At 44.6% G+C, this 23,986-nt stretch overlaps 2 protein-coding genes and 1 long non-coding RNA gene across 5 annotated transcripts in view; 1 reads left to right on the forward strand and 2 right to left on the reverse strand.

Moving 5' to 3' along the window:
• LOC310699462 overlaps positions 1-23,986 on the reverse strand; it is a 222,481-nt gene that overhangs the window by 47,566 nt on the left and 150,929 nt on the right. The window lies entirely within an intron of this gene.
• RAB37 (RAB37, member RAS oncogene family) overlaps positions 1-23,986 on the forward strand; it is a 69,345-nt gene that overhangs the window by 6,748 nt on the left and 38,611 nt on the right. The window lies entirely within an intron of this gene.
• Positions 4,717-23,650, reverse strand: LOC310699412 (CMRF35-like molecule 8). Of its 2 annotated transcripts, XM_083487245.1 has the most exons (8): positions 23,247-23,650; positions 21,051-21,383; positions 14,667-15,005; positions 11,619-11,691; positions 10,657-10,754; positions 9,610-9,644; positions 8,893-9,057; positions 4,717-7,420 (listed from the first exon to the last, which is right to left on the reverse strand). In XM_083487245.1, exons 1-8 carry the CDS (start codon positions 23,302-23,304, stop codon positions 7,337-7,339), a joined length of 1,185 nt encoding a protein of 394 aa, XP_083343371.1. In that variant the 5' UTR covers positions 23,305-23,650; the 3' UTR covers positions 4,717-7,336. The 2 variants fall into 2 exon arrangements, with proteins under 2 accessions (XP_083343371.1, XP_083343372.1); XM_083487246.1 differs by lacking the exon at positions 14,667-15,005 and having other exon boundaries at positions 6,531-7,420; positions 23,247-23,634.

A 23,986-nucleotide genomic window follows, 5' to 3' on the forward strand; every position in this document is an offset into this window, starting at 1 on the left:
TAAAATTAAAAAAAAATACAAGCGCACAAAAAATATTTGGTGTGCACCACTACTATGATTAATGTGGAGTTCCTGAAGGGGAGGCAACATATACCATGATCTGGATTTGTGTGAGTTTATTTACAAATATGCAGGTTGAGCATAGGCAAAGGCAGACAGCTTAACACTCCGGCAACAAATTCTCTTCAGAGAGGCAGCAACACTGCCATCCCATCTCCTGTTACCTTTGTTGTTGTTGTTTAGTTGTTTAGTCGTGTCCGACTCTTCGTGACCCCATGGACCAGAGCACCTGTTACCTTACAGAACCCTTAAATCAGCTCATCCCTCTCTGTGTATCTCTCCCAGGTTTACCTGGCCTCAAAACTGCAGTTTCTCTTCTGTTCCCTTACCATACCCTCCAATATTTCTCCGATGAAAATAGGAATGTCCAATTCAATAATAATTTTATTCTTTATACCTTGTCCATCTGGCTGGGTTGCCCCAGCCACTCTGGGCAGTTTCCAACATATATAAAAACATAATAAAACAAACATTAAAAACAATTTGCCTATACAGGGCTGTCTTCCAATATCTTCTAAATGTTTTATCTCCTCTCCTATAGTTATAGCCGCCAACATTTCTCCAACAAAAATAGAGATGCCCTAAGGAAAAGTGGGACATTCTGGGGGTCAAATCAGAAACCATGATGGCTTCTTTAAATCTGGGACTGTCCCTGGAAAATAGGAACACTTGGAGGGTCTGCCTTACATCTGCATGCACAAACACACATGCACACAATTAGTCTTTACTGGGTAGGTGAGTATGTCACCTCCCAGAATCTCGGAGGTTTCTCTGTAATTCAGGATGCTCCAAGCTCTCTGTACCAAGAAACAATTGTCTAACAATTAGCTCCTACAGAGAGACTCTCCTGGGCTATTAGCATTCCATTGTCAAGTACAAGACTGTCCAGGCATTGCCTTAAGCCACCCACTACTGATTCAATCCTGCTGACAGGTTACCCTTGAGGCAATGTAACTTTGGGCAGAAGGAAAAGGTTTCTTGCCTTAATGCAAACCCAGAGTGCTAGGCCTATTCATAACAACCACATGGGAAACCCATAACAATGCTGTCCCCAAATACAGGGTTTCTGGGATTTGGTAGCAATGTAAAATGTGCATGTCGACACTGGATGATTATGTCAAAATGGGAATTTGTGAAGCTGAGAACAAGGAAGACTGTGAACTGACATCCATGACTGGACATCAAATAATCTGATCTATAGTCCCATTAAGCTGGAGAATTTGGGAAATATCAGTGCGGTTCTGTCCTTGAGTTACATGAGCTGAATGGGGATGGGATTGCTACTAAATCTTTTACATGAGCATAGCTTGAAAATGCTAAAACTGGTACACCCACATGGTAATGGAATAAAAGAGGGTGGTGGAGGCAGATATTGGGACATGCTGGAGGTACAGGGTGAGTGTAGGAATGTTCAGGGAGGCAGGAAAGGATATATTGTTTAATTATATCCTTTCCAACTTGCGTTAACAAGTTCTATAATTTAGCAGAGTAACATTCCCCTTTTAAACTTACACAGTGGATAGGTTTGCCAGGCTTGCTTAAGCCTCTAAAATAAGTTTCCTGGTAATTCCCCTTTATTCCCTCCTAAAAGGAAGGGACGTGACAGTGTTGTATAAAAGGTATAAATTAGTTTACTCACATTTTCTGTTCACAGATGGATCCCAGAAGGCAGACTTAAGTTACACTTGGAATCTATCCCATAAGGAGATAGTTCCTTTGTCCTCTCTTGGCCAAGAGAGCATCTCAGGCTGACGAAAGCAAAATGGAGAAGAGAGAGGTGTTGTGGCCAGCCCTGTGCTTTCGTTACCTGCACAGGTGAGGTCATGCCTACCTCTGGTCACATGTAGAGGAAGTTTGTCCCAGCCCAGGAGGAAACAGGAAGTTTATCTACTGGCTGGACAAACATCCCTCTTCATGTCCACTCTAGGAACGTTGTATTTGACTGCTCTGTGTTTCACACCCTACAGTGAGAAGGTCAAAGAAGTAGCTAGCTTTCTCTTTAGGGGAAAGTTTGTATCTCTATGGCCGAACATCTGCCTTCCATGCAAAAGTCCAAGTTCAATGTACTGAATCTCCAGGTAAGACTGGGAGAGATTTTGTGTCTGAATCCTTGGTATTTAGGGATGATAGATGTTGTAGTCCCAGCAACAGCTGGAGGGCCACAGGTCCCCCAGCCCTGCAGGAGTGGCTTAAATGAGCCATTATTGACTCAACCATCCATGTATGTAGATAAAACTGGTCTACATTTCAGGGCTTTGTGAGCTTCTCTCATATAATGTCTGTGGAGCACTTGGGAGTAATGTACTCAGTTGGGAGTCTACAGGCAGGGAGGGTTATGATGGCAACATTCTGCAGATGGGGCATGTCTTCCAAAACAGAGGCAGAAAAACCTAATTGCTCTATTTTGCATCAGAACCTGTTTGCAGGCCTGAGTCACACAACCTTTATTGTTCCGTCTTTGGCCATGGTCAGTTTCACAGCCTGTTTCCCAGGGATTAAATTTATACCTTTTGGGAACACAGTGAGAGGTGGCAATTCTTAGACATGTAAACTCTGAATTTGTCAGGGTTACTTTGTCAGAATAGGAGAAACCTGAAACCCAGAATTGGCTCATATAATTCCCTTGTGGGGTTCATGCCGATTGCTTGCTGTCAAGCCAAACAAGGACGTGAGTAGCAGTTATTCCACTGTAATATATTTGGGAGCTGCCATCTGCCTACCTATCTTTTCCGTTCAGAGGAATTATATTGGAAGCTGTTTTAACTCTAGTACAACAAGCCGCCTACTATTAAGTCATTACGCCGGCTAATAGTGTATGCATGGGCCAAATATAAATATACTATTGATGTTTGGTTTCCCATCTCTTCCAAAGAATTTATGAGCCCTGCATGCATGCAATTTCCATTCATTTGAGAGCTAATGGTTTTGATTAATATTTAAGGAACAGAATATTGAAAGCCACCCTGGTGACAGAGCGATCCAGATCGTGTAAGTGAACTGTGGGTAAATAATGGGAGACTGAACCCCACACCATTCAGAGAAGCTGCGGAATATTTTCCAGCTCTTATCGATACAGCTGGAGAGCAGCCAGTTGATTTTTATCAGTCCTCTTGAAAGTGCAGCAATGTGTTGCACAGAGGAACACGCAAATATCAAGTCCCTCCTGTCATGTGATCCCTTTCTTCTTGGCTGAAAAATCACCACACATTTGAATAGCTGTGGGAGAGAACAAACTGTAGTTCTTCTCTTCCTCTTCTCTTGGACGCCTTGGCACCAATGAATGACAGCCCACATACAAAGACCGCTCCCCACATCAAATGGGGGGTGCCTTTTGTGTGGTCGCAGGCAGCCCCCCTGGATCCCAATGCGGCTCCTGGCTTCATTCTCCCCGGGCTGGATACCTGGAGGTTTCAGGCCTTGGGCGGAATCCTTTAGTCTATCTTCCTAAATGGAGGGGGGCGTGAAGCGGTGACCCACATCCCCCTTGTGGTGGTGATCACAGGGTTCCCCGTTAAAGGGGTCTTGAGGGGAGGCATTGGCCATAAGCCGAGTGGTTGTCATTGCTCTCCCCTCCAACAGCTCTCTGCTTGAACATATGCTCAATTTAATAAAGTTGTGGCCAATTTTAATCCCATAGCACGTTGTCTTGAGTCATTATTCCACTCGGGGGTCAACTGGGGGAGTTGGGGGGTACTCCGCCTGTCCACGCAAACATTGGCTATGTGCACATTATACTGTTTGAAGCACAGCAATTCCCTCAAAGAATTCTGGGCATTGTATTTTGTTGAGTGTTGCTGGGAATTCTAACTCTGTGAGGGGTAAACTATAGTGCCCAGAATTCTTTGAGGGAAAGGCTGTGTTTTGAATGTGCTTTGAAGGTATAGGCTGGGTGCATGCAACCACTGCCTGTATCCTGCTACCATGCATTGCTTTCCAGAGGTCTTTACTTCTTTCAGTGGTGGGGAACCTGTGGTCCTCCAGATGTTGCCACACTACAATTCCCATCAGCCCCAGCCAATATGGTTCCTGTCTGCCTTCTCCAATCAGCTTGAAGTACTAAGCGTTCCTTCAGTGTGTTGTACACAAGAATGTTCCTGAGCCATTTCCAGGCTGTCACTGTCTTGTGGGCCAGATTCAGTTTTGTACCAACAAATTTTAGTTGCGCAATGAAAGTGGATCTGGTGCTCTTCTGTGGAAGACCCACTTCCAAAAAAGAAGCAAAAAAGCAAAATACCCCCCCCCCAAGTTTTTGCAGTAAGAAAATGATAGCAAAGTACACTGGAAAGTGCGGTAACAATTGCTTAATGTGATGCCATCTCATGTCTGCCATCAGAACAAAAGCCCAATAAACAATGGATCTATCATCTTCCCACAAATTTTGTGAAAGCAAATTGGGGTGCGTGCTCAATAAATAGGTAATCCGGAGGAGCCCCTGGATTAGAAAAATGGCCCAATGGGGTTTTGTTTCTTGTAGAAAACAAGGGCGGAGGAAAGAAGCTGGTGTAATGCTTCTTTTTTAATTTTTTAAAAATATTTTTATTGATTTTTACAAATTTATATAATGCTTTCATTAGATTCTCTTGACTCCCGCCTCCATCCCTTACATGGATCCTAATAACTATTTTCCCAAGTCTACACATCAATGCAGATTCCATATTTTTCATTTTTCTTAATTATCCATAAACTTTGTTACTTTAGCCGGACTTTAAAAATCACTTGTAATGTTTTAATTCATTTACAATGGTCTCCTAGATAGGTTATAATTTTTTCCCCTTTAAAAAAAAAGTCTATATCTTCTTTTTTTGTTTTGTTTTTTGTATTTTTATTAAAGATTTTCTTGATTTACAGAAGTATGTGTAATGTCTCTTTCTTGTATTTTTTCCATGTAACATTTTTACAAATCAGTTTCATTTGTTGAGACATTAGGAAGAAAAGGGGGAGAGGGGTGGAGGGGGGGAGATGAGTGGGGTTGGGGTCGGGCGGCGATGTTTCTATTTTGCTTAATGTATGTAGGGTTTGGTGTCAGCGTTGCTTGTGCAGGTTCTCTGCTGTTCACTTGTGTTTCTTTGGTGGTGAGAGAGATTGGGGTTGGCCTAGGGTGTGGCTGTTTGTTTGTGATTGGTTGTGGTAATCTTTGTTTTCATGTGTGAGTGGGGTGGGTGGGTGTTAGCCATATTGATTTGTATGCTGTTGGCGGATTATTGTCATTGTCTTGTTGGGCTGTCTATGTGATAAAGGGGAACCATACCGGGAGACTCAGGAATCAAGAAGATAAAGACTTTCAATTGTACACCTAGAGAGGGACACAATTGAAAGTCTATATCTTTTTGATTCCTGAGTCTCCCAGTTAGTTTAGCCATTTTGGCATAATCCAGCAGTTTGGCTTACCATTCTTCCCCAGTCGGGATCATTGCTTCTTTCCACCTTTGAAGCTGATGTAATGCTTCTAATGCATTTGAGTACTCGGGATTTAGTTTTCACCTCTGGCTGAAATAGGAAACTGTGCAGGACAATCTTATACATGTCTACTAAGTTAAATAACACACTCCCAGGTAAGTGTGTGATGATTAGGGAAATGGGAGCGTGAGTTCAATACTGCAGGGCAGGCTATAGGACCAAGTGGAGTGAGTTCTGAAGGTCCAAACCCAGCTTGTCATTGGTAGCAGCAGCCTCCTGCACTCCTGATGTACTTACTTAGGGCTGGGATAGCTTACAGGTGCCCTCCAGATGTTGGACTACAAATTCCCATAAGCCTCAGGCAGCATGGTCAATGGGGAGGGATGATGGGAGTTGTAGTTGAACAAAATACATGGAGGGTACCACATTGGCTACCCCTGTACTAGAGTGTGAAGACTATAGGACTTATTTCTGGGTGCATATGCATAAAAGATTGCACCATTAGTGCCTCCCAGGTTAAGTAGCAAGAGGGATGTTTTCAGTAAGCGAAGTATGGGAATGCAATATGCTTTTAAAATGATACGCACAAGGAAGGGGCTTCCTGAGCAGGGAGACCTGGCTCTTTACGGATTCGGTATTCTGCTGATTCAGTTTTGCCTGCTTTAATGAGGACTCCTGGGGCCATTCACAAGATCCAGCATCCTCTTCAAGTAAGGAGCAACTTAACAGAGTATCTGTTCCCAATTACAGAAGGAAATTCAAGCTCACGCCGCCATGGATATTTCCAAACAGCCTCTTGGGCAATAGTGCCTGGATACTTCCACTTTCTCTGCAGACAGGCCAATCCCCCAGCCAGCAAGCACCCACCAATGAAGAACTGTTCTGAGCCTCCAGGCTGAGCATATCCTCTCCTCCTCCCCACTCCAGACTTTAGCTTTTGATTGGTTGTCTCACTATCAGAAACCACTTGTGTCCTGTTTCTTAATTGCACCCATCCCAGGAGAATTTCCCAACAGCAGTTCTGAAGTTTCGAATAAGCACCACAGTAACAATCATGCAGAAATGCACACAGATTACAAACAGCTTGTGATACTTCATTGGCTCTTGATATCAAAGGTACCTTACAGATAACAATGGACTCACAGGCAAGCACACAGCAGCGGTCGTACAATATCATGGCAGAACGTAAAACTCATTGATGTAAGAGAAATGGTGTGGAGAGCAAGGGATGCTTGAGAAGTCTGATTTCTGCTGATTCCAATGCAACTTGATCTGATCCACCCCATCCAGATCACCCCATAGATTTTGCACTTCTTCAGATTTGCGATCTAGTTCTTGGTTTATAGATACATTTAAAAAATACGCACAGGCTTTTTAAATGTATACTTTAGGATTCCAAATGTTTGCAATGAAATAGAATGTGTTTAAATATTATCTTGTGATAAAACATTTAAATAATTTTCTGTCGTTAAAAAAAATAAGCACAAAAATGGAATGGCCTTAGGAAAGAACTCAAGCAAACCAGGCATGAGCTTGTTCCATCCCTGTCAGGGACCTATGAAAGCATCACAGCTTATTAGACTGCTCCTTTGAGGCAGGCAGGCAGGCAGGCAGGCTTAGTTTAACATGGCTTCTTGACTGTAGCTTTCTTCTGAGGTTCCTGCAGTGGTAAGGATCAGCTACAACTCATCACAGGCCACTGGGGATCAAGTGTGTGGAGTCCAGTCATACCCCTATAAGTGACAAGGTGTTGCAACAGTCCATTATTGGAAGGGGAGAGGAGCAGAAAGGGAAAGTGTTCCACGAGGAAGGTCCCAACTATTTTTCCTTTTCAGTTCACAGTACTCGATAGTTATCAGGATTTGAACTTGGGTGCCTACTACATATTGGCGTACGTAGCTTCTTCAACTGGACCTTGAAAACTTAAGGAGGCGTATGATACCTGTTCTGTAGCTGTAGGAACCTAGAAAGTGAAAAAACAACAACAGCACTGGTCAAGGAGGCAGGGACTATTGCAAGAAGAGAAAGCATTGCAGGGTGCGAGGAGGCAGCGTTGTGTAGTGCAGGGGTGGAGAACCTCAGCCCCAGGCGCCAAATGTGGCCCTCCACACCTCTCTTTTTGGCCCTTGGGACTGTCCCCAGGCCACACCACTTACTGGCTAAGCTTTGCATTCTCATTGAGTGTTTTTGTCCGGCTGGCATATGTCCGTGAACTCCGATTATGCCTCTTGCTTGCCTGGTTGGAGGTGTGCAAGGGGTGTGCAGAAACAAGGTAAAATTCGCAAGTAGTTTGTGCAGAAGGGAATGTGGGCCTCCAGCTAAAACAGGTTCTCCATCCCTGTTATAATGGGCAGTGTGTTCTATTTGGACTGGGGAGAGTCAGACCCAAACCCCAGAAAACTGGGGGGTTCTAATTTCTCTCAGCATAGCCTATCTGACAGGGAGCCCCAAGTCTCAAACATGGAGGGAGAATCTCATCAACACTGGCAAACAGTCTATTCCAATGGAAAGAGCAGGGAGGCAGGCTCTCAAACGACAGTCAACCCACAAGCCTCTCAGAGCCTGTCAAAGATCCTGTTCCTTGGAGGAAGCGCAGGATAATCCCATAATGTGCAACACAAGTGCACACACTCTTGGTTTGCATAACATATTGCAAGATTGTACTTTGGCAGAATTTGCTAGTAGTGGCTTGGAAACTCTAGTCATCACTGCTGTGGAACAGAGAGTAAACATGCATGATCTCTCTGCCATGAGGGAGTACTATTGCCATGGAAGTTCATGCCACTCAGCATCCCATGTCTAGCTTTGACCAATAGCGGTGCTTCAGAAGAAGGAAGACCCAAAGGGATGGTGGGGAATGCATGGCGTTGCAACCAACATCCACCCAAATTTGCTTTGGCCCACTCTTTTGGGAGTTTGTTGCAACATGGAAAAACCTCTGTCGACTGCAGCGCCACATTGTGACTTAAGGACAACCGAATGTGTCTTTAAAGTCCAATATAAGCAGTGACAGACACACTTTGGGGCACATGCATAGTAACTGACATGCTCCTGTGTTGGACCTAAGAGAGCTCGTGTGGATCTTGCCTACTATTTATGCAGTCCTGGCATCGCCAGACTTAATGCAGACCAAAATGAACTAAGACCAATTTTGCACTACTAACAGAGGCATATATTTTGAGAAACCTATTACTAGGTGGTGGTCGTGGTCTGGGCTATAATTTATGGCGTATGCATTTCCCCAGGCTTCTTTGTGAATCACTAACTGGGAAATCAGTTGCACGAAGCAACAGGGGTCTTTCCAAAACTGCCTTTGTCATGCGCTCAAAAATGATGTAAGTTTTTAGGCGCTGCCCCCTTAACGTGCGTGGAGATCAAAGGTGGGATATAAAAAGAGCAAAAAGCATTGGCAAATTTTCTACTCAAGGGAAGAACCTCTGGCTGAGAAGCAGAAGTCGAAGCTTTCATCACGGTTGCATATTCCACTTCTTCTGTGTGGTTTGTTGCTTGGTGGGAGCTGGGCGGAGCTGCCTTGTGGTGAGGTCTCTGCTTTGGCTTCTCAGTTCTACCAGAAGTATTGCCTTCTGCACGATTAGGAGCCTGAAATTAAACCAAAAACAACACGGTGTCCCATTTGGTATCTTTGAGCAGACCCCCCCCCATACCCCTTTGTATCTGTAGCATTATCTTAGCATATGTTTCCCCAAGACATTTGCACGTGGCCAAAAAAACGCACACGGAGCTATCGCCTGCAATCTTAGTTTACAACAGGTGCAAGAACTGTCTGAGTATAGCACCACAGTAAGCTACCTGAAAGAAAATGGTACCCTATTGTACCGAGTTCCACAGAAGTTGTAACAGGATGTCCTGGGAGTGGATCAGCGTGGGTCAAGGGAAGTGGCCTTTTAAAGTGAATGTTCCCTGAAACTACTCTTAGCATTCTGGGAAGAGCAAGAATTTGGTTCAGCAAGCCTGCTGAGGTTGAAGGCAAAAGTGAGGAGGGGAGGGGAGGGGAGGGGAGGGGAGGGGAAGGGGAAGGGGAAGGGGAAGGGGAAGGGGAAGGGGAAGGGGAAGGGGAAGGGGAAGGGGAAGGGGAAGGGGAAGGGAAGGGAAGGGAAGGGAAGGGAAGGGAAGGGTCCTTTTGCCACTTACCGTAGACAGGAGGATATCCCCACATGCTTTGGCAGCTGAAAAGATAGCAGATAGGCTGCAATGTCACATCAGTGTCTTAAAACTATTTTTTTTCCCCATTTCATTTTAAAAGCAGGTCAGGGAAATAGGAAAACAAGCATTTGGAAAGAATGAGCATCTCCACAGTATCTTCACATAGCAGGAAGGAAATGTTCTCAAAGGAGATGTGGGTAGCTGGCTGTGGAAAGTGGGTACAGATTTCCTCAGCCCTCCTAATCCAACTTCTGTATTGGTCTGGGTTGAGGCAGATGTTTTGCATGAAGGGGCTGTTCTGTTCTTCCACCTCCTTCCTCTGCCTCAGCACAGCATCACCTAAACAGCAACGTGCTTTAGAAACCCAGTTTATTTTTTCAGAAAGTTTCACTTCTGCTATCTGCTCTTCTGCACTGCTACTTTTAGGTAGCCACAAATAAAACAATTTTCAAGGCCTCCATAAGTAGCTCCTGGGTGTGATATTGGGGCAATTAAAGCTGCATTGAGTGGCTATAGCTGGAGAAATATATTAACTGTAGTTATGACTGTATACAAGTTCAGCCAAAGGAAGCATCTGTTCACTTATTTAAAATATTTTGAGCAGGCCCTTCATTGTAGTAGAGACCAGGGCAGGCTTTGAACAGCAGTATAATCAGTTTAAAAACATAAGATTCCACACCACTTTGTTAGATTAAGCTTATTAAATTTGTGTATTGCTGCCCACTAAAAAAAAAAAAGTTCCAACGCAATTTACAACCAAGTAAAAAAGTGCGGAAAACAATGACGTCCCACTCCAGTGCCAGCCCGGTAGGATAGCTCATATACAGGGTTGCACTGGAGGTCTTCAGTCAGTTTTTAACAGACACGTAACCAGATTTCAGGAGTCTGAGGTCACGCAAAGTTCAAAAGACCTGAAAATATGGAGGAAACCAGAAACGACAGTGGAGAGGCATGGGAGATGGAAAGGTAGGGGCAGACAGAAAGGATGAGACAGGAAAGATAAAATGCAGGGACTTCCTGCACACATCCACTCACCTTTTTGCTTCTTTAGGCTCCGCATTAGCAGCAAGGCTGCTACTAAGAGCACCACCAGCACCAGAAAAATAACCGGCAACAGGATTGTGATGAAAAGGCTGGGATATGAAAAAGGCAGGAAGTATGTGAAACATGATGCATTGGTTGTTGCTTGTTCTTTGGCACATAGCTCTGCAATGTGAATGGGACCTTGCTGGATAGAATTTGGAAGCTCTGAATGATCCTCCGCAAGAGAGAAACCCCTTCGGTTTGTGATAAAGGGGAAGGATAAACTCCACTCCCTACTTTTGCTGCTGCGTGACTGGGAACTGACATCTCCAATGCCCCTTCTCCCTTCTTCTTGCAGATCTCTTTCCTTCTACATATGGAGAAACCAATGGCCCTCCTGATATTGTTAGACTTCAGCTCTCATTGGCCAGCATTGCCCAATGATCAGGGATGTTGGAAATAATTTAGTTGTTCCCTTAGATCCCACTTTCCTCCAAGGTGCTCAAGGTGGAATCCATGGCTCTCGCCTCCCGATTTTATCTTCAAAACAACGGTGTGAAGTAGGTTAAGCTGAGGGATGTGACTGGCTGAAGGACATCCACTGAGCTTCATCCCTCAGTGGGGTTTTGAACCCTGGTCTTCCTGGCCCCTGGTCCAACACTCTAACTACTGCACCACTGTAGTCCAACAACATCTGGAGGATCATTGGTTCTTCACCCCTGCTCTGAAAGTATCCTGCCAAAATTCCCAATTGGCAATTAGGAGAACAAATGTTTTCTGTTCCGTGTCAGAATTAACATAACATGTGAAATACTTCTCATGGACTGCTCAGTGGTTAGCTAGCCTTTTGCTCCTTACACAAAGCAGCACTGTGTCACAGCAGAAGCAAACAGAAGCTGGAAACCACAAATGGAAATGAGCCTTAGATTTCCCTACACCAGCATTTTGACAGACATCTGTTGTTCCGTCCTTACCCTGGTGGTTCAGAGTCTGAGTCTGGGCCTCTGGTAGTTACTGCTGCTGCTGCTACTGTAGTAATGAGAGGCTCTAAAACAGAGACAAAAACACAGACTTCATCCCACCTCTCTATATGTATATACCATTATATTGTACAGTCAAGAATGCATGTGTGAAGGCATCATGAGTCCACCAGTTCCTCTGGACGGCCGCCTACATCTGTCATAATTGAAACCGAGCCTCACTCAGTTTCTAAGAGCCAGGGCACTTCCAGATGGCCAATTAGTTGAACATTCATCCCAATCTGTTTGCATAAACTTTGCAAGGAGGTTATACAATGTCAGCTGCTCATTGAGCAGTCATTCGTAATCCTTTGCAGGGAAGTTGTATGACGTCAAGTCAAATTACGTGTTACTGCACACTTTCTAGTGCATTTTCTTTCCTTCAAAAAGTCAAATTGCCGGGAGAGTGGATTTGTTGCAGAGAAACATGAAACTCACTATGGTTGCGCCACCTAAATTTCCTGGTCTGTGTTTGAATATTGCCCATAAAATAGCTTAGTCTGGAAGGAGCCCTGGTTAGACGATACATCAGCCTTCTTTCCTGTGCAAATAGCTGCTTACTTGAACCGTTTACTGATGCGAGCGGTGTAATGGCTGGGGCTGGGGACTAGCATGAGTTCTCTGTTCCTCTTCTGTGGTAAGAACAGTATTGCGAGGAGAATCTTGTGCAACCTCTGATGTTACACACAGCCAACTGTTTGCATGAGGTTGCCTGACTCAGATCTCAGCCTCACAGGTAAAGCGGAGTCAGGTAACCTGCCTTCATGCTGGCACCAGCCTCAGAGTGGCAGAGCAGAAGGTTGAGAAGAAGAAAAAACAAAACACCTGTAATCCTTGCCCATCACAGGGCCTAGTATCCACATGTACTGCAATGCTTGAAGTCAAAATCAAAAAAGCACAATGGACAGAAAGCTCTACAGGGAAGCTGGTACAGAAGTGAGGGAAGTGGTGGTAGATCAGAGCAATGTTAGCATACCCTCTGACATTCCCCTGATGAAAATAGGGATGCCAGAGTGTGGCCCTAGTCAGCTGACTCATGGAAGAGCGCAGCACTACAGCAAGTGCCAGCACTGGCTTCAAGCACTGACTTATCCCTGGGACATTCCGTGATCCAATCAGAAGCCAGGATGACTTCTTTAAATCCAGGAATGTTCCTTTACAATAGGGACAGTTGGAGGGTGTGCATGAGCAATTGTCACCCTCAATATGAATTCAAATATGAAGAGTAGACGGCTTGAAACAAGTTGTTGTGAACTGTTTCAACATATATTTATTGAGCAAGGACCAACATGGTCTGGGAGTTCATAACGTAAAGTAGTTTCCCATACCGATTGCACAAGACAGAAGGCAAATGTCAATGGTCCCACATTCAATATGTGTTCCAGCTATGAACGCAGAGCTCTTTCCATGGTCATGTGTCTGACACACGGTTATGGTCAACTGAGTTTGCTTTTCAATGGCTTGGTAGGTGAGGAATTGTACAACGAAAGCAAGAGAACTTCCTGGGGAAACAGAGAGCGACAGGCGTTCCTCACATCTGCCGCCACCTTCCTGGTCTAGCTGTAGCTCCTTCCCAGCATTCGGGCAATTCCAGTAATGTGAGATTGGATGTTGCTTGTTGTGTGACAAGTACTTAATTTTTTGGATTGCAAAGTATATTTCCATTCTTAGGTTGTTCATCCTCACACGACATAGGCTTCTGCTGCTTCAATATACAGCCTCCTAGTTCTCTGCAGTTCCTGCCTGTTGGCCTGGGATGAATGCAAAATGCCCTTTTCCTGAACATTTGAACCAACTGTATTAGGTGGGATCAATGCCCTGAGCCACTGAATGCAAAATCATTGTATCCAGAGAATAGCAATGGAAAAGTGGGGAGGGCCAGTTCTTTGGCCCCCTCCTCTGGTACCCAATGCCCTAACATGAATATGAGTGTTTTCAGCATGAAATGATAATGAGCAAAAAACAGACGGGGTAGCTAGCATAAAGCACCCGTTTTCAAATACATCCTTCATCAGTGTATATACATATTACAATCTTATGATCATACAAGCCTCACTGAAGAAAATCTTTCCTGGTCCCCTTTATGCAATATGTATGTACAATGATGAAGGATGTATTTGGGATCTGGTCCCATCACCTCCTGGCAAATAGAAGGGGAAGAAATGGAGGCAGTGAGAGATTTTACTTTCTTGGGCTCCATGATCACTGCAGATGGTGAGAGCAGCCACAAAATTAAAAGATGCCTGCTTCTTGGGAGAAAAGCAATGACAAACCTAGACAGCATCTTAAAAAGCAGAGACATCACCTTGCCGACAAAGGTCCGTATAGTAAAAGCTATGGTTTTCCCAGTAGATGTATGGAAGTGAGAGCTGGACCATAAAGAAGGCTGATCGCCAAAGAATTGATGCTTTTGAATTATGGTGCTGGAGGAGACTCTTGAGAGTCCCATGGACTGCAAGAAGATCAAACCTATCCATTCTTAAGGAAATCAGCCCTGAGTGCTCACTGGAAGGACAGATCCTGAAGCTGAGGCTCCAATACTTTGGCCACCTCATGAGAAGAGAAGACTCCCTGGAAAAGACCCTGATGTTGGGAAAGATGGCGGGCACAAGGAGAAGGGGACGACAGACGACGAGATGCTTGGATAGTGTTCTCGAAGCTACCAGCATGAGTTTGACCAAACTGCGGGAGGCAGTGGAAGACAGGAGTGCCTGGCGTGCTCTGGTCCATGGGGTCACAAAGAGTTGGACACGACTAAACAACAACAACAACAACAACAACAACAACAACAAAACTTTATGCTAGCTACCCCATCTGTTTTTTGCTCATGAGCATCTGATGCCAAAAACACTACTATTCACATAAATTAAATTTTCGAATCAGCCTTTTGCATGCTTTTGTCTACTTTTTGCTTTTTAGCTCGTAACGTGTACCCCTTGTTTTTTGTACTAACATGAATATTGACTTCCAAATCTGTCTCAAAAAGTCAGGGAAAGAACTTACCTTGCAAGACAACCACAGTGACTGGAAAATAATCATCAGACCCAAGTGATATATTTACCCCACACCGATATTGCCCAATATCCTCCAGAGTCAGGTTCTCTGTAATAATTGTAAATAGGCAGAGGCTACGATTGTCATTGATAGAGAATCTGTCCTGTTTCACTAGGGAAGATGATTCTGTTGTTTCAATAATTTTCTTGCACTGGTAATTCAGATCCTTGCACCAGAATTTCAGATAGGATTCATATGCTTCTGAATAACGGCATATGACAGATAACGACCCACCCACAGGTCCACTCACTGTACTATTACTGATGATGGGTAATCCAGAGAAAGGACCTGAAAAGAACAGAGTAAACAACACTCACAACCCTCTCCTTCTGTATGGAAAAGTAACACTAGGCACATTAGGCCAAGGGGGGGGGCGTACTTTGGAATTCTGTCAGTCAGTGTCAGTTTTCATGCATTGTGTTCTTATTCAACACAAGATAGAAAATATAATCTTGGAGTAATCATAAAAAATTAGAAATATACAACCATGGATAAGTTTCATTAATACTGCAGTCATATGTACACAGAAATAAGTCCCACTGAATTCAGGGAGGCTTACTCCCAGGTAAGTGGGCAGAGACTCAGTGAGGGCTTGCTTCTGAATAGGTACTGTCATTATTTATTGCATTTATTCATTGATTTCTACCAAAAAAAACAACAACAACCACACACTTTCCTAAGTGACTAACAAATATATAGCATATCAAACATCCTCTGAATAATTTCAAACTAAATACACAGAATGAAACACCATAAAATAAAGATTCCAAGAGTTGGTAAGTCAACAACAACTGAACAACCTTAGCAACCTGCAGAGCTCTAGAAGTCAAATCTCTTGAGGTGAGAGGTTGTATCTTAAAGGCACTTCCTACCCACACGGACACCCTGTGTTCGCCGATTTTGTGACATACCTTTTATGCAATGCAAGCTGGCTAGATTTTTTTGGTTGTAAGTTGCTCTGAGTTGCCTTGGGCAAGATAAAGTGACTAACAGATGTTAATAATAATAATAATAATAATTTAATAACAACAACAATAAAGAGGGGTCCTACTCAACTCCACTAAGAGATGAGCACAAAGAGGCCACAAATTATATTGCTGTGCAATCTTAAGTTAAAAGACCAGAATTCTGAGCAAACAGGAGTGTCTTGTCCAATGCATTGTGCCACAGGCGTGTTTTCCTGAGGAGCACATTCCACAAAAGAGGAGACCCCCCTGAGAAAGCTCATTCGCTCCTTGCCACGCTCCTCGCCTTTAGAGGCGGGACTAGCTGCTCTGGCACCCGGAGCGGCACACATGCTGTGCACTCAGGGGCGGAGCTAGCTGCCCGCGGGGCCAGTGTCCCGGAGGTGGCACAGCAATGTCACCCCCCCAGGGAAGAAACCCGGGGTGGACTGCACCCCCCACACCCCCATTCCTCCGCCAGTGCTCACCTTATCAGAGGGCCCCCCCAGGCATGGAGGGCCACAAGGTGCTGTGAGAAGGAAAAGGCAGGGAGGAGCTTCAAATGGACATTCTGCCCCGGTTCTCTCGGTGTCTTTAAAAAAAGGCACTGATGAAAGCAATTCTGGTGTTCTGTTCTTGTTTTTTTAAAAAAATAATGTTAAATAGATGTCATGAAAAGAATATTAATATTTCATAAAAGCAGTATGTCGTGGAGGGGGGAAATATGAGTTGCTCACCGGAAACAAAGAGAAGTGTTTCAGGTATACCTAATAACTCTTTAGGTTTCTTGCTGCATGGCTGCTCCACAGCCCTTTCCAACCAGTTTTGTGCAAACAAACTCAGCTCCAGGAAAGCTGTCTGTTCTTCTCCTGTGGCTGCAGCTGCCCAGTATGTTCTGCTGCTTCCTTCCCCTTGCAGCATCTAAACCACTCGTTTCCTTCACATAAATAGCTAGCTAGCACAAATGTGCCTTTATTTTATTTTTCTGCATTTTATATTCTGTGGCATTCTGCAACACTGAGAGAGCTTGTGTGTTTGTTTGCTTGTGGGTTGGTTGGTTGGTTGGTTGGTTTGTGAAAGTATTCTAAAAAATATATTGAACTATAGTTAATTTTTAAATTAACATGAAAAAAATGGAACAACAAAAAAAGCAGCACCATTAATAAAAGCGGCAAGTGTTGACAAAACAAAACTTCATGAGTCACCTGTGATTAGGAAAACATTCAGGATTTTTTGTTAAGTCTACCTGCCGCCGGGAACATGAGAAGGTGGCAGAAAAGGCTCTGCATTGTGATCACTAATATACAGTTGTTCTCCTTCCTCAACAGCTGGAATGTTTGAATTTTGAGGGCAAGCTTAATATCTAAATTTGCACATAGGTCACTTTTCACTCCTCTATAGAATATTAGCTTTAAGAGGCATGCAACAGCTGAAATAGTTTGAGGGAGGAAGTGTAGGGGGGTGATTAAGGATGGACTCAGCAGCCTAATTCCATCCTGTTTCAGTTTAGCTGGTGCTCAGTTATAGTCCTGCTCCATCTCATTTTGTGCAGATCTTTTGAAGGAATGGAAGAGAAGTCCACATTTAAAATGTATGCATTCTATATGGGCTTTTTTGTGAAAAATACACATTTTTTCCCCAATGCATTTCAATGCAAAATGCATATTTTAGTACACAGTCATTTTTAACTTGAAAACTAACTTTTTATGTGCACTTTTAGTGCACCAAAATGAAATTGCAAAATTCTCAGACATGCGTAATCTTCCTGGGAGCTGCATTCTGAGTAGCAAGCAAGTCTGCGAATATTGGATCAGGTCAGTCTGCTGCTAGAAGCAGGCTGAAATCATTTCTCCCCCCTCCCCCTTTTCAAAATGTTTACCAAATCATGAGCATTTTGCCTGATTCACAGGTCTCATCTGCATTTCTTTTGATTGGTGACTTCTGGACATGGGTGCAAAAGGTCTCTCTTTCGTCCCACTGCTTTTCCAGGGAAAACTTGGTACAGTAGTACCTCAGGTTAAGTACTTAATTCGTTCCGGAGGTCCGTACTTAACCTGAAACTGTTCTTAACCTGAAGCACCACTTTAGCTAATGGGGCCTCCCGCTGCCACCGCGCTGCTGGAGCACGATTTCTGTTCTCATCCTGAAGCAAAGTTCTTAACCTGAAGCACTATTTATGGGTTAGCGGAGTCTGTAACCTGAAGTGTCTGTAACCTGAAGCGTATGTAACCTAAGGTACCACTGTAGTTACCACTGAATCAGAGCAAATGTCAATTGGGCTTTTCTGCAGATCGACTTTTGTTCCAATTCAGGGCTTACTCCCCACTTCAGCTTGCCCTGCTGTTCCTCCTGGGGAAACCCAATCTTTAGTGCTGAATCAGAACAAATAACAACTGGATTTTCCACAGATTGTCTTCGTTCCGATTTAGCACTAAAGAGGGCTGTTTTCCCAGGAGAAAGCTGCGGGGCAAAGGCAAAACCTGTGCTTTTTATGCAGAAGACAAGCAGAAGTGAGCCCTCAGCGGGTTTTCCTGGGGAAACAGTGGGACAAAAGAAAAGACCAAAAGGAAGAAATTGCAGGACAAAGAGAAGTGTGGAAGAGCCCACAGTGAACCACTCTCATTAACTTCCACAAGGCTTAAGAGCAGCTTCTGGAGAGCATATTTGTATCCATGAAATGGGACCTAGGGACAAGGAGGCCTAAAACCTTTTCCCCCGGGGATGTTGCTCTGATCAGATGTGGAGATCTCTGCAGATGCTTACCAATAAGGGGGGGAAACGAGACACCCGGTCAGTAGGTTAGCTCTTTGTGAATATTCCACTGAATGCTACCAGTGCTATGTCTTAGTGCACATGGTACACAATATTCCTACCAGCAACCATTAGAGAGCATTGGGAGTGGGGCTGTTAGTTCCAAAAAGCACACCCCAAAAACCAGTCTCAAATGTTGTGCTCCTTCACTTGAGATTTGCAAAGAAGGATTACACGGGGCAGGCAACACACACACAACACCTTGAAGCCACACCATAAGAGAGATGCTTCTCTCCGCAACATCTTACTCAGATGCTTGTGACTTCAAAGTACTGGGATTCCCCCAGACTTCCCTTTCTCGCCCATGTTGCTCAGTTTCTGGGAAATTCTACTCAACTTTAGCCCGGTAAATGAACTACTGAGCTAGTGCATCTTACGAATTAAGGAGGTTCCTTTCTGACAGAAATATATTTGTGCTACAGAGGAGGAGTTTTATTACAACAACTTTCACTATGATGCCATGCAGTACATTCCACAATCTTGGCAAGACGCACGTACCATAGTAAAAAAACCAACCCTCTGAGAATAGAACAGGACAGTGTTTCAACCTCTAGTGTCTTATTTACGCTTCCTCTTGACTGTGGATGCTTCCAGGCAGTCACTATTTTGGGGTGGGATTTAATCACATACGCATAAACTTAAGGTTGCACAGTGATAGTTGACTGGGAGGCCACGTGCAACAAATATGCCTCCCAAAAGATCTGGCTTTTTGGAACGAGGAAAAGTGATGGCAACATGCAATTGGAAAGTGTGGGACGGCGCTTGCTTTGACACGATGCCATCTAACCCCTCTGCGAACAAATTGGAATGAATTCTCATCAAATAACCAGGGTCATCCATTCTCCCTGAAAGCACGTCAGGATGAATGCTCCATAAACAGGTCATCTGGAAGCCTGGTATCCACTGGGCAGCCAAAAGACAAGTCCCCCTCCCCTCCTTACCAAGTTGTTGCTGATAATCAATCTTGCAATGTAATAGAAAGCATTTTCTCAAGCTACCATACAGGAGCAATACGTTCACTCTACACTGTGGTAAGGGATGTGGGTGGTGCTGTGGGTTAAACCACAGAGCCTAGGACTTGCCGATCAGAAGGTCGGCGGTTTGAATCCCCGTAACGGGGTGAGCTCCTGTTGCTCGGTCCCTGCTCATGCCCACCTAGCAGTTCGAAAGCACATCAAAGTGCAAGTAGATAAATAGGTACCGCTCCGGCGGGAAGGTAAACAGCGTTTCTGTGTGCTGCTCTGGTTCGCCAGAAGTGGCTTAGTCATGCTGGCCACATGACCTGGAAGCTGTATGCCGGCTCCCTCAGCCAAGAAAGTGAGATGAGCACTGCAACCCCAGAGTCGTCCGCAACTGGACCTAATGGTCAGGGGTCCATTTACCTTTACCTTTACACTGTGGTAAAGAAAGTGCTGCGAGGGTGAACAAATGTTTTTAAACAAATGTAAGATGCTGTGAGCTTTTTCGTGAGAGATCAATGCTATATAACACCCTGTGAATAACAAAATGCCTGTTGTAGCATAGCACAGAAATTGTGAGATCTGATGGGATCCCAAATTTTAGTGGCGGGTTTTAGTTTATTTATTTTAAATATCCATGTTGCCCTGATCCATTTTATTATGGGGTATACAAATGGCTTCAGGGTCACTTTTATCACAGAGTGACAGGGAACAACTTGGGTAGATAATTCTAGTAGGAATTATCCAAGCACATTTCCTCCCAGTTTGACACTTTTACTTGAGATGGGAGAAATCCTAAGTCTGGCATTGGGTTTTCTCATGTGCTGACATGGGGCTGCTGTACAGTCAACCTGGGAAATGACTGTGTTGCAGGCATGTCCTTTGAGGTTTCGTATTCATTCCAGTCAGTTCAGGCAGCCTTGCTGGCAGATAATCTATGGCGGAAGACAACTCTGCAAGCATAGATTTCCTTAATGTGAATGTTATACAGTCAAACCTCAGCTCCTGAATGCCTGAGTTATCGTACATTTCGGCTCCCGAATGCCGAAAACCCAGAAGTAACTGCTCCAGTTTTCAAACGATTTTCGGAAGCTGAACAGCTTCTGGGGAGTTTCCCCCCCTTTTTTCTCCATTGACTTTTCTGACTGCCCTTTGATCCTCAGTTGTCGAACAGTCTTCTGAAACGGATTAAGTTCGACAACTGAGGTTTGACTGTACCTTCATCATAAAATTGTAGAGTTGTCCAACTCCTTGCAATGCAGGAATCTTTTTGCCCAATGTGCACCTGAGATTAAGGGACTCACGGTCTACCAACTGGGCCATCTCAGCTGGCAACAACATAAAACAAAATTTGTTTCGTTTAGCATTATTTCCTTGCTTAAAGGATAAAATAACCTCATTCTGGAAAGCGAGAAATGATCAAAATATCCACTGCCTGTCATTTTTAAAGTATAAAAGTAGCAACTCTCCTTTATATTTGCAAGTCTATGCATGCTTACCAAGGAGTAACCACCTTTGGGGTTAATGTGCACAGAACGTAGTCCACCTCTGAGGTTTTCTTTCCCTTTTAGCTGTATTTGGCTTTTGAGTTTCCTGTGGTGCTTGGAAACAGGACTCACCTGGGAGAACAGTAATATTTACACGGAATCCAGGATCAGTGCCAGCTCTTGATATGCCACACCAGTAAATCCCAGCATCTTGCTGTGTGAGGTTCTCTAGTCTGACTCTGAATTCCAAACGAGAATGATTATCCTTTATAAAAAGTCTGCTAGCCGTCTTTTCTTCTTCGGATCCTGTCGTCTGAACAACTGTTATACAATTGCTCCATGAACTTCCTTTGCACCAATATTTTGCATATTTTCTATACCCAGCATCATATCTGCATCTCACAGAGAGTGACCTGCCCAAAAATCCACTCAGTGCTTCAGGACCAGTCAGATCAGACATGCAACCTGAAAAGCAGAATAAACCTGGAGTGAGGCATTAGTTCTCCAATGTTACCCTTCTGGTATCACAGGAAAAAAATATAAAATTACTCTACACATCTTCGTGGCTGGATCAGAACTCCAATAATCCACCCCACCCCACCTCTATTCTTCTGGCATGTCAGTTCATGGTACTTAATGTTTGGAGTTAACAGCAGCTTCTGGAGGGCCACAGGTTTCCCCTATCCCCGCTGCAAGGCTTAAATCTGCTGCTGTTTTTACTAGCAGGAGCTGTGTTGGCCCCTGACTTCTGCTCTCTTTTGGGTATGGAGGCAATAAACAAGCGAGTGAGGGGGATCTGATCAGGCCAGGGAAGGTGCAGTTACTAAATCATTCATATTGGGGTCTATGATTGATGAGTTGATGGTATACACTAAAGTCACTGCTACGGGGTGTATGTGCCAACCAACTTGAATAAAATATGGGGGACAGGGAAGCCCCGCCCCACATAATTGATCACATGACACAATGCATGTGCACACACCCCCATTTGAATGGCAATGCCCATCAACTGTTTTATTGGGGGGGTGAAGACCCCTCAGTCCCTAGGATTTGGCAGGAGGTGGTGATCATGTGAATTGTTGGGAAATTCTTAATCTTCATATGGAAAGATAATGAGTGTTAAACTTCATTTTTTTAGATCTAGGGTAGTTAACCCTTTTGGGCCCAGAACCTTTATTGATAGTCAGCCAACTTTGCAAATGCCACATGCCAGCGGTAGACATGGCTTAATGGATGCACACATGCACACACATGCATGCACACTAAACATACGGTGTACCTACAAATCAATCTCTCTCTCTCTCTCTCTCTCTCTCTCTCTCTCACTCACACACACACACACACACAATTCTTGCACATGCACATTCCCCACTGCACTGCAATATCTTACACTCACACAGTTGCTCGCTCTTGCACACAAGCAGAGACAGGCATGTGCACGCATGCACACACATGCACACACAACCAGCATTTCCATCCTCCCCTAATCCAGCGCTGAGGTTGGGGTGCCTGGAAATGCTGCCTTTCCTTTGCACAGGTCATTCATCAGCGCCAAGAACAGGAGATAAAGCACTGCTATTTAAAGATGGTCCTCTAGACCAGAAAGAGCACTTCATTTCCCCCAACCAGCTCAGGAGACAAAGCTGTAGGGGCTGCTGGGCACATCTGATAGTTCAGTGGGCTGGATCCACCCACGGACTTCTAGTAGTGCAGCAGGGCTTTCCCTCCTCTCCTTCCTTTGCGTGCCTCGTCCCCAAACTGGCTCAGGGCGGGTGGGTGGCTGGGGGAACCACCGAACAGCGTGCAGGGGACGGAGAGGACAGGTTGTTCCACCAGGCAAGCAGAAATGGTCGTGCTGAGGGTGCAATCTCTTCAGCCCTGTGTCAACGACACCAATTTCTGCAAAGTAATGAGGGCAATTCCCCCCTTGTCATGAGCTGCCTATCCCTGGTGTGTAGAGAGAGACACTCTCTCCACACCAGGGATGAGCAGCTTGTGACAAGGGGGGAATTGCTCTCTTTACTCTGCTTCTTTCCTAACAGCCCCCTCCCCCACTGCCCTGAAGGTATTGGCAGAATGCATTAAATTCTGAAATTCCACCCCACACTCCATAAATTTAAGCTATGGAGCCAGTGCAAAATTGGCTCTTTTGCATTGCTGCAACTCCTTGCATCTTGCCAGAAGGCAAACTCTGAAGGCACATATCTCTTGTGTATGGGTCAGGCTGCCTCTAAATTGCAGAAATAATCACACGTTCACCCCCAATTCACATCTTACCCTGTGTGTCCCTGATCATTCAGGGTAAACAGGCAGACACAAACCGCTCACCTTTTAGGTTGAAGAATAACATTCCCACAATGAAGTGCCATTGCCGCATGCTGACCATCGCCGCAGACTTGCATGATCTCCTTTCTTCTGTGCCTGCTCTTTTGAATGCACGGCTACTTCTCTTTTATGGTGCTTTGTCCCCCCCCCTCCCCATGAGTTAGGGTGAATAGGCTTCTTCTGCTTCTGCTTTCTCCCTGATTCCCTTCGCCTGCCCTGGCCATTGCAGCAGTTTCATTTTCTCATAATGCTGTCGGAAGCAAAAAGCAGAAGTGTCAGCGTGACTGAAATCTTGTACTCTCCGTCTGCAATTTTGTCAAAGGTTTTGGTTTTTTTTAATGGAAGAACAGGTGGGGCTGGGCTATGAAGCTGGTTGTAGATGCAGTGCAATTAATGAAGGGCTCAAACAGGTGAAGGGAGCCAAGGACAGGATTGAGGGCTGCAGTGGTACGTAGAAATACATTGTTTGGATGCTAGGTCTTCCTGTTGCTGGACTACTGATCTACCCCACTGAGAAACGAAGGAGAGAGAGACTTGGAACACAAGGTTCTCAGAGGCCAGGTCTACCCAGGACTCACTGCTGCAACGTCAGCTGATTTATCAGAAATGAAGGGCCTGTTCTTAGATGTCAGTTATGTGCACTTATTTGTTTGGAGTGCAGTCTTACCTTGGAAGTCGAATGGAATCCGTTCCAGAAGTCCATTCGACTTCCAAAACATTCGAAAACCAAAGCACGGCTTCTG

The sequence above is a fragment of the Podarcis liolepis genome (genome assembly GCF_965112155.1).
Source record: "Podarcis liolepis genome assembly, chromosome: 2".
Classification (NCBI taxonomy): Eukaryota; Metazoa; Chordata; class Lepidosauria; order Squamata; family Lacertidae; genus Podarcis; species Podarcis liolepis.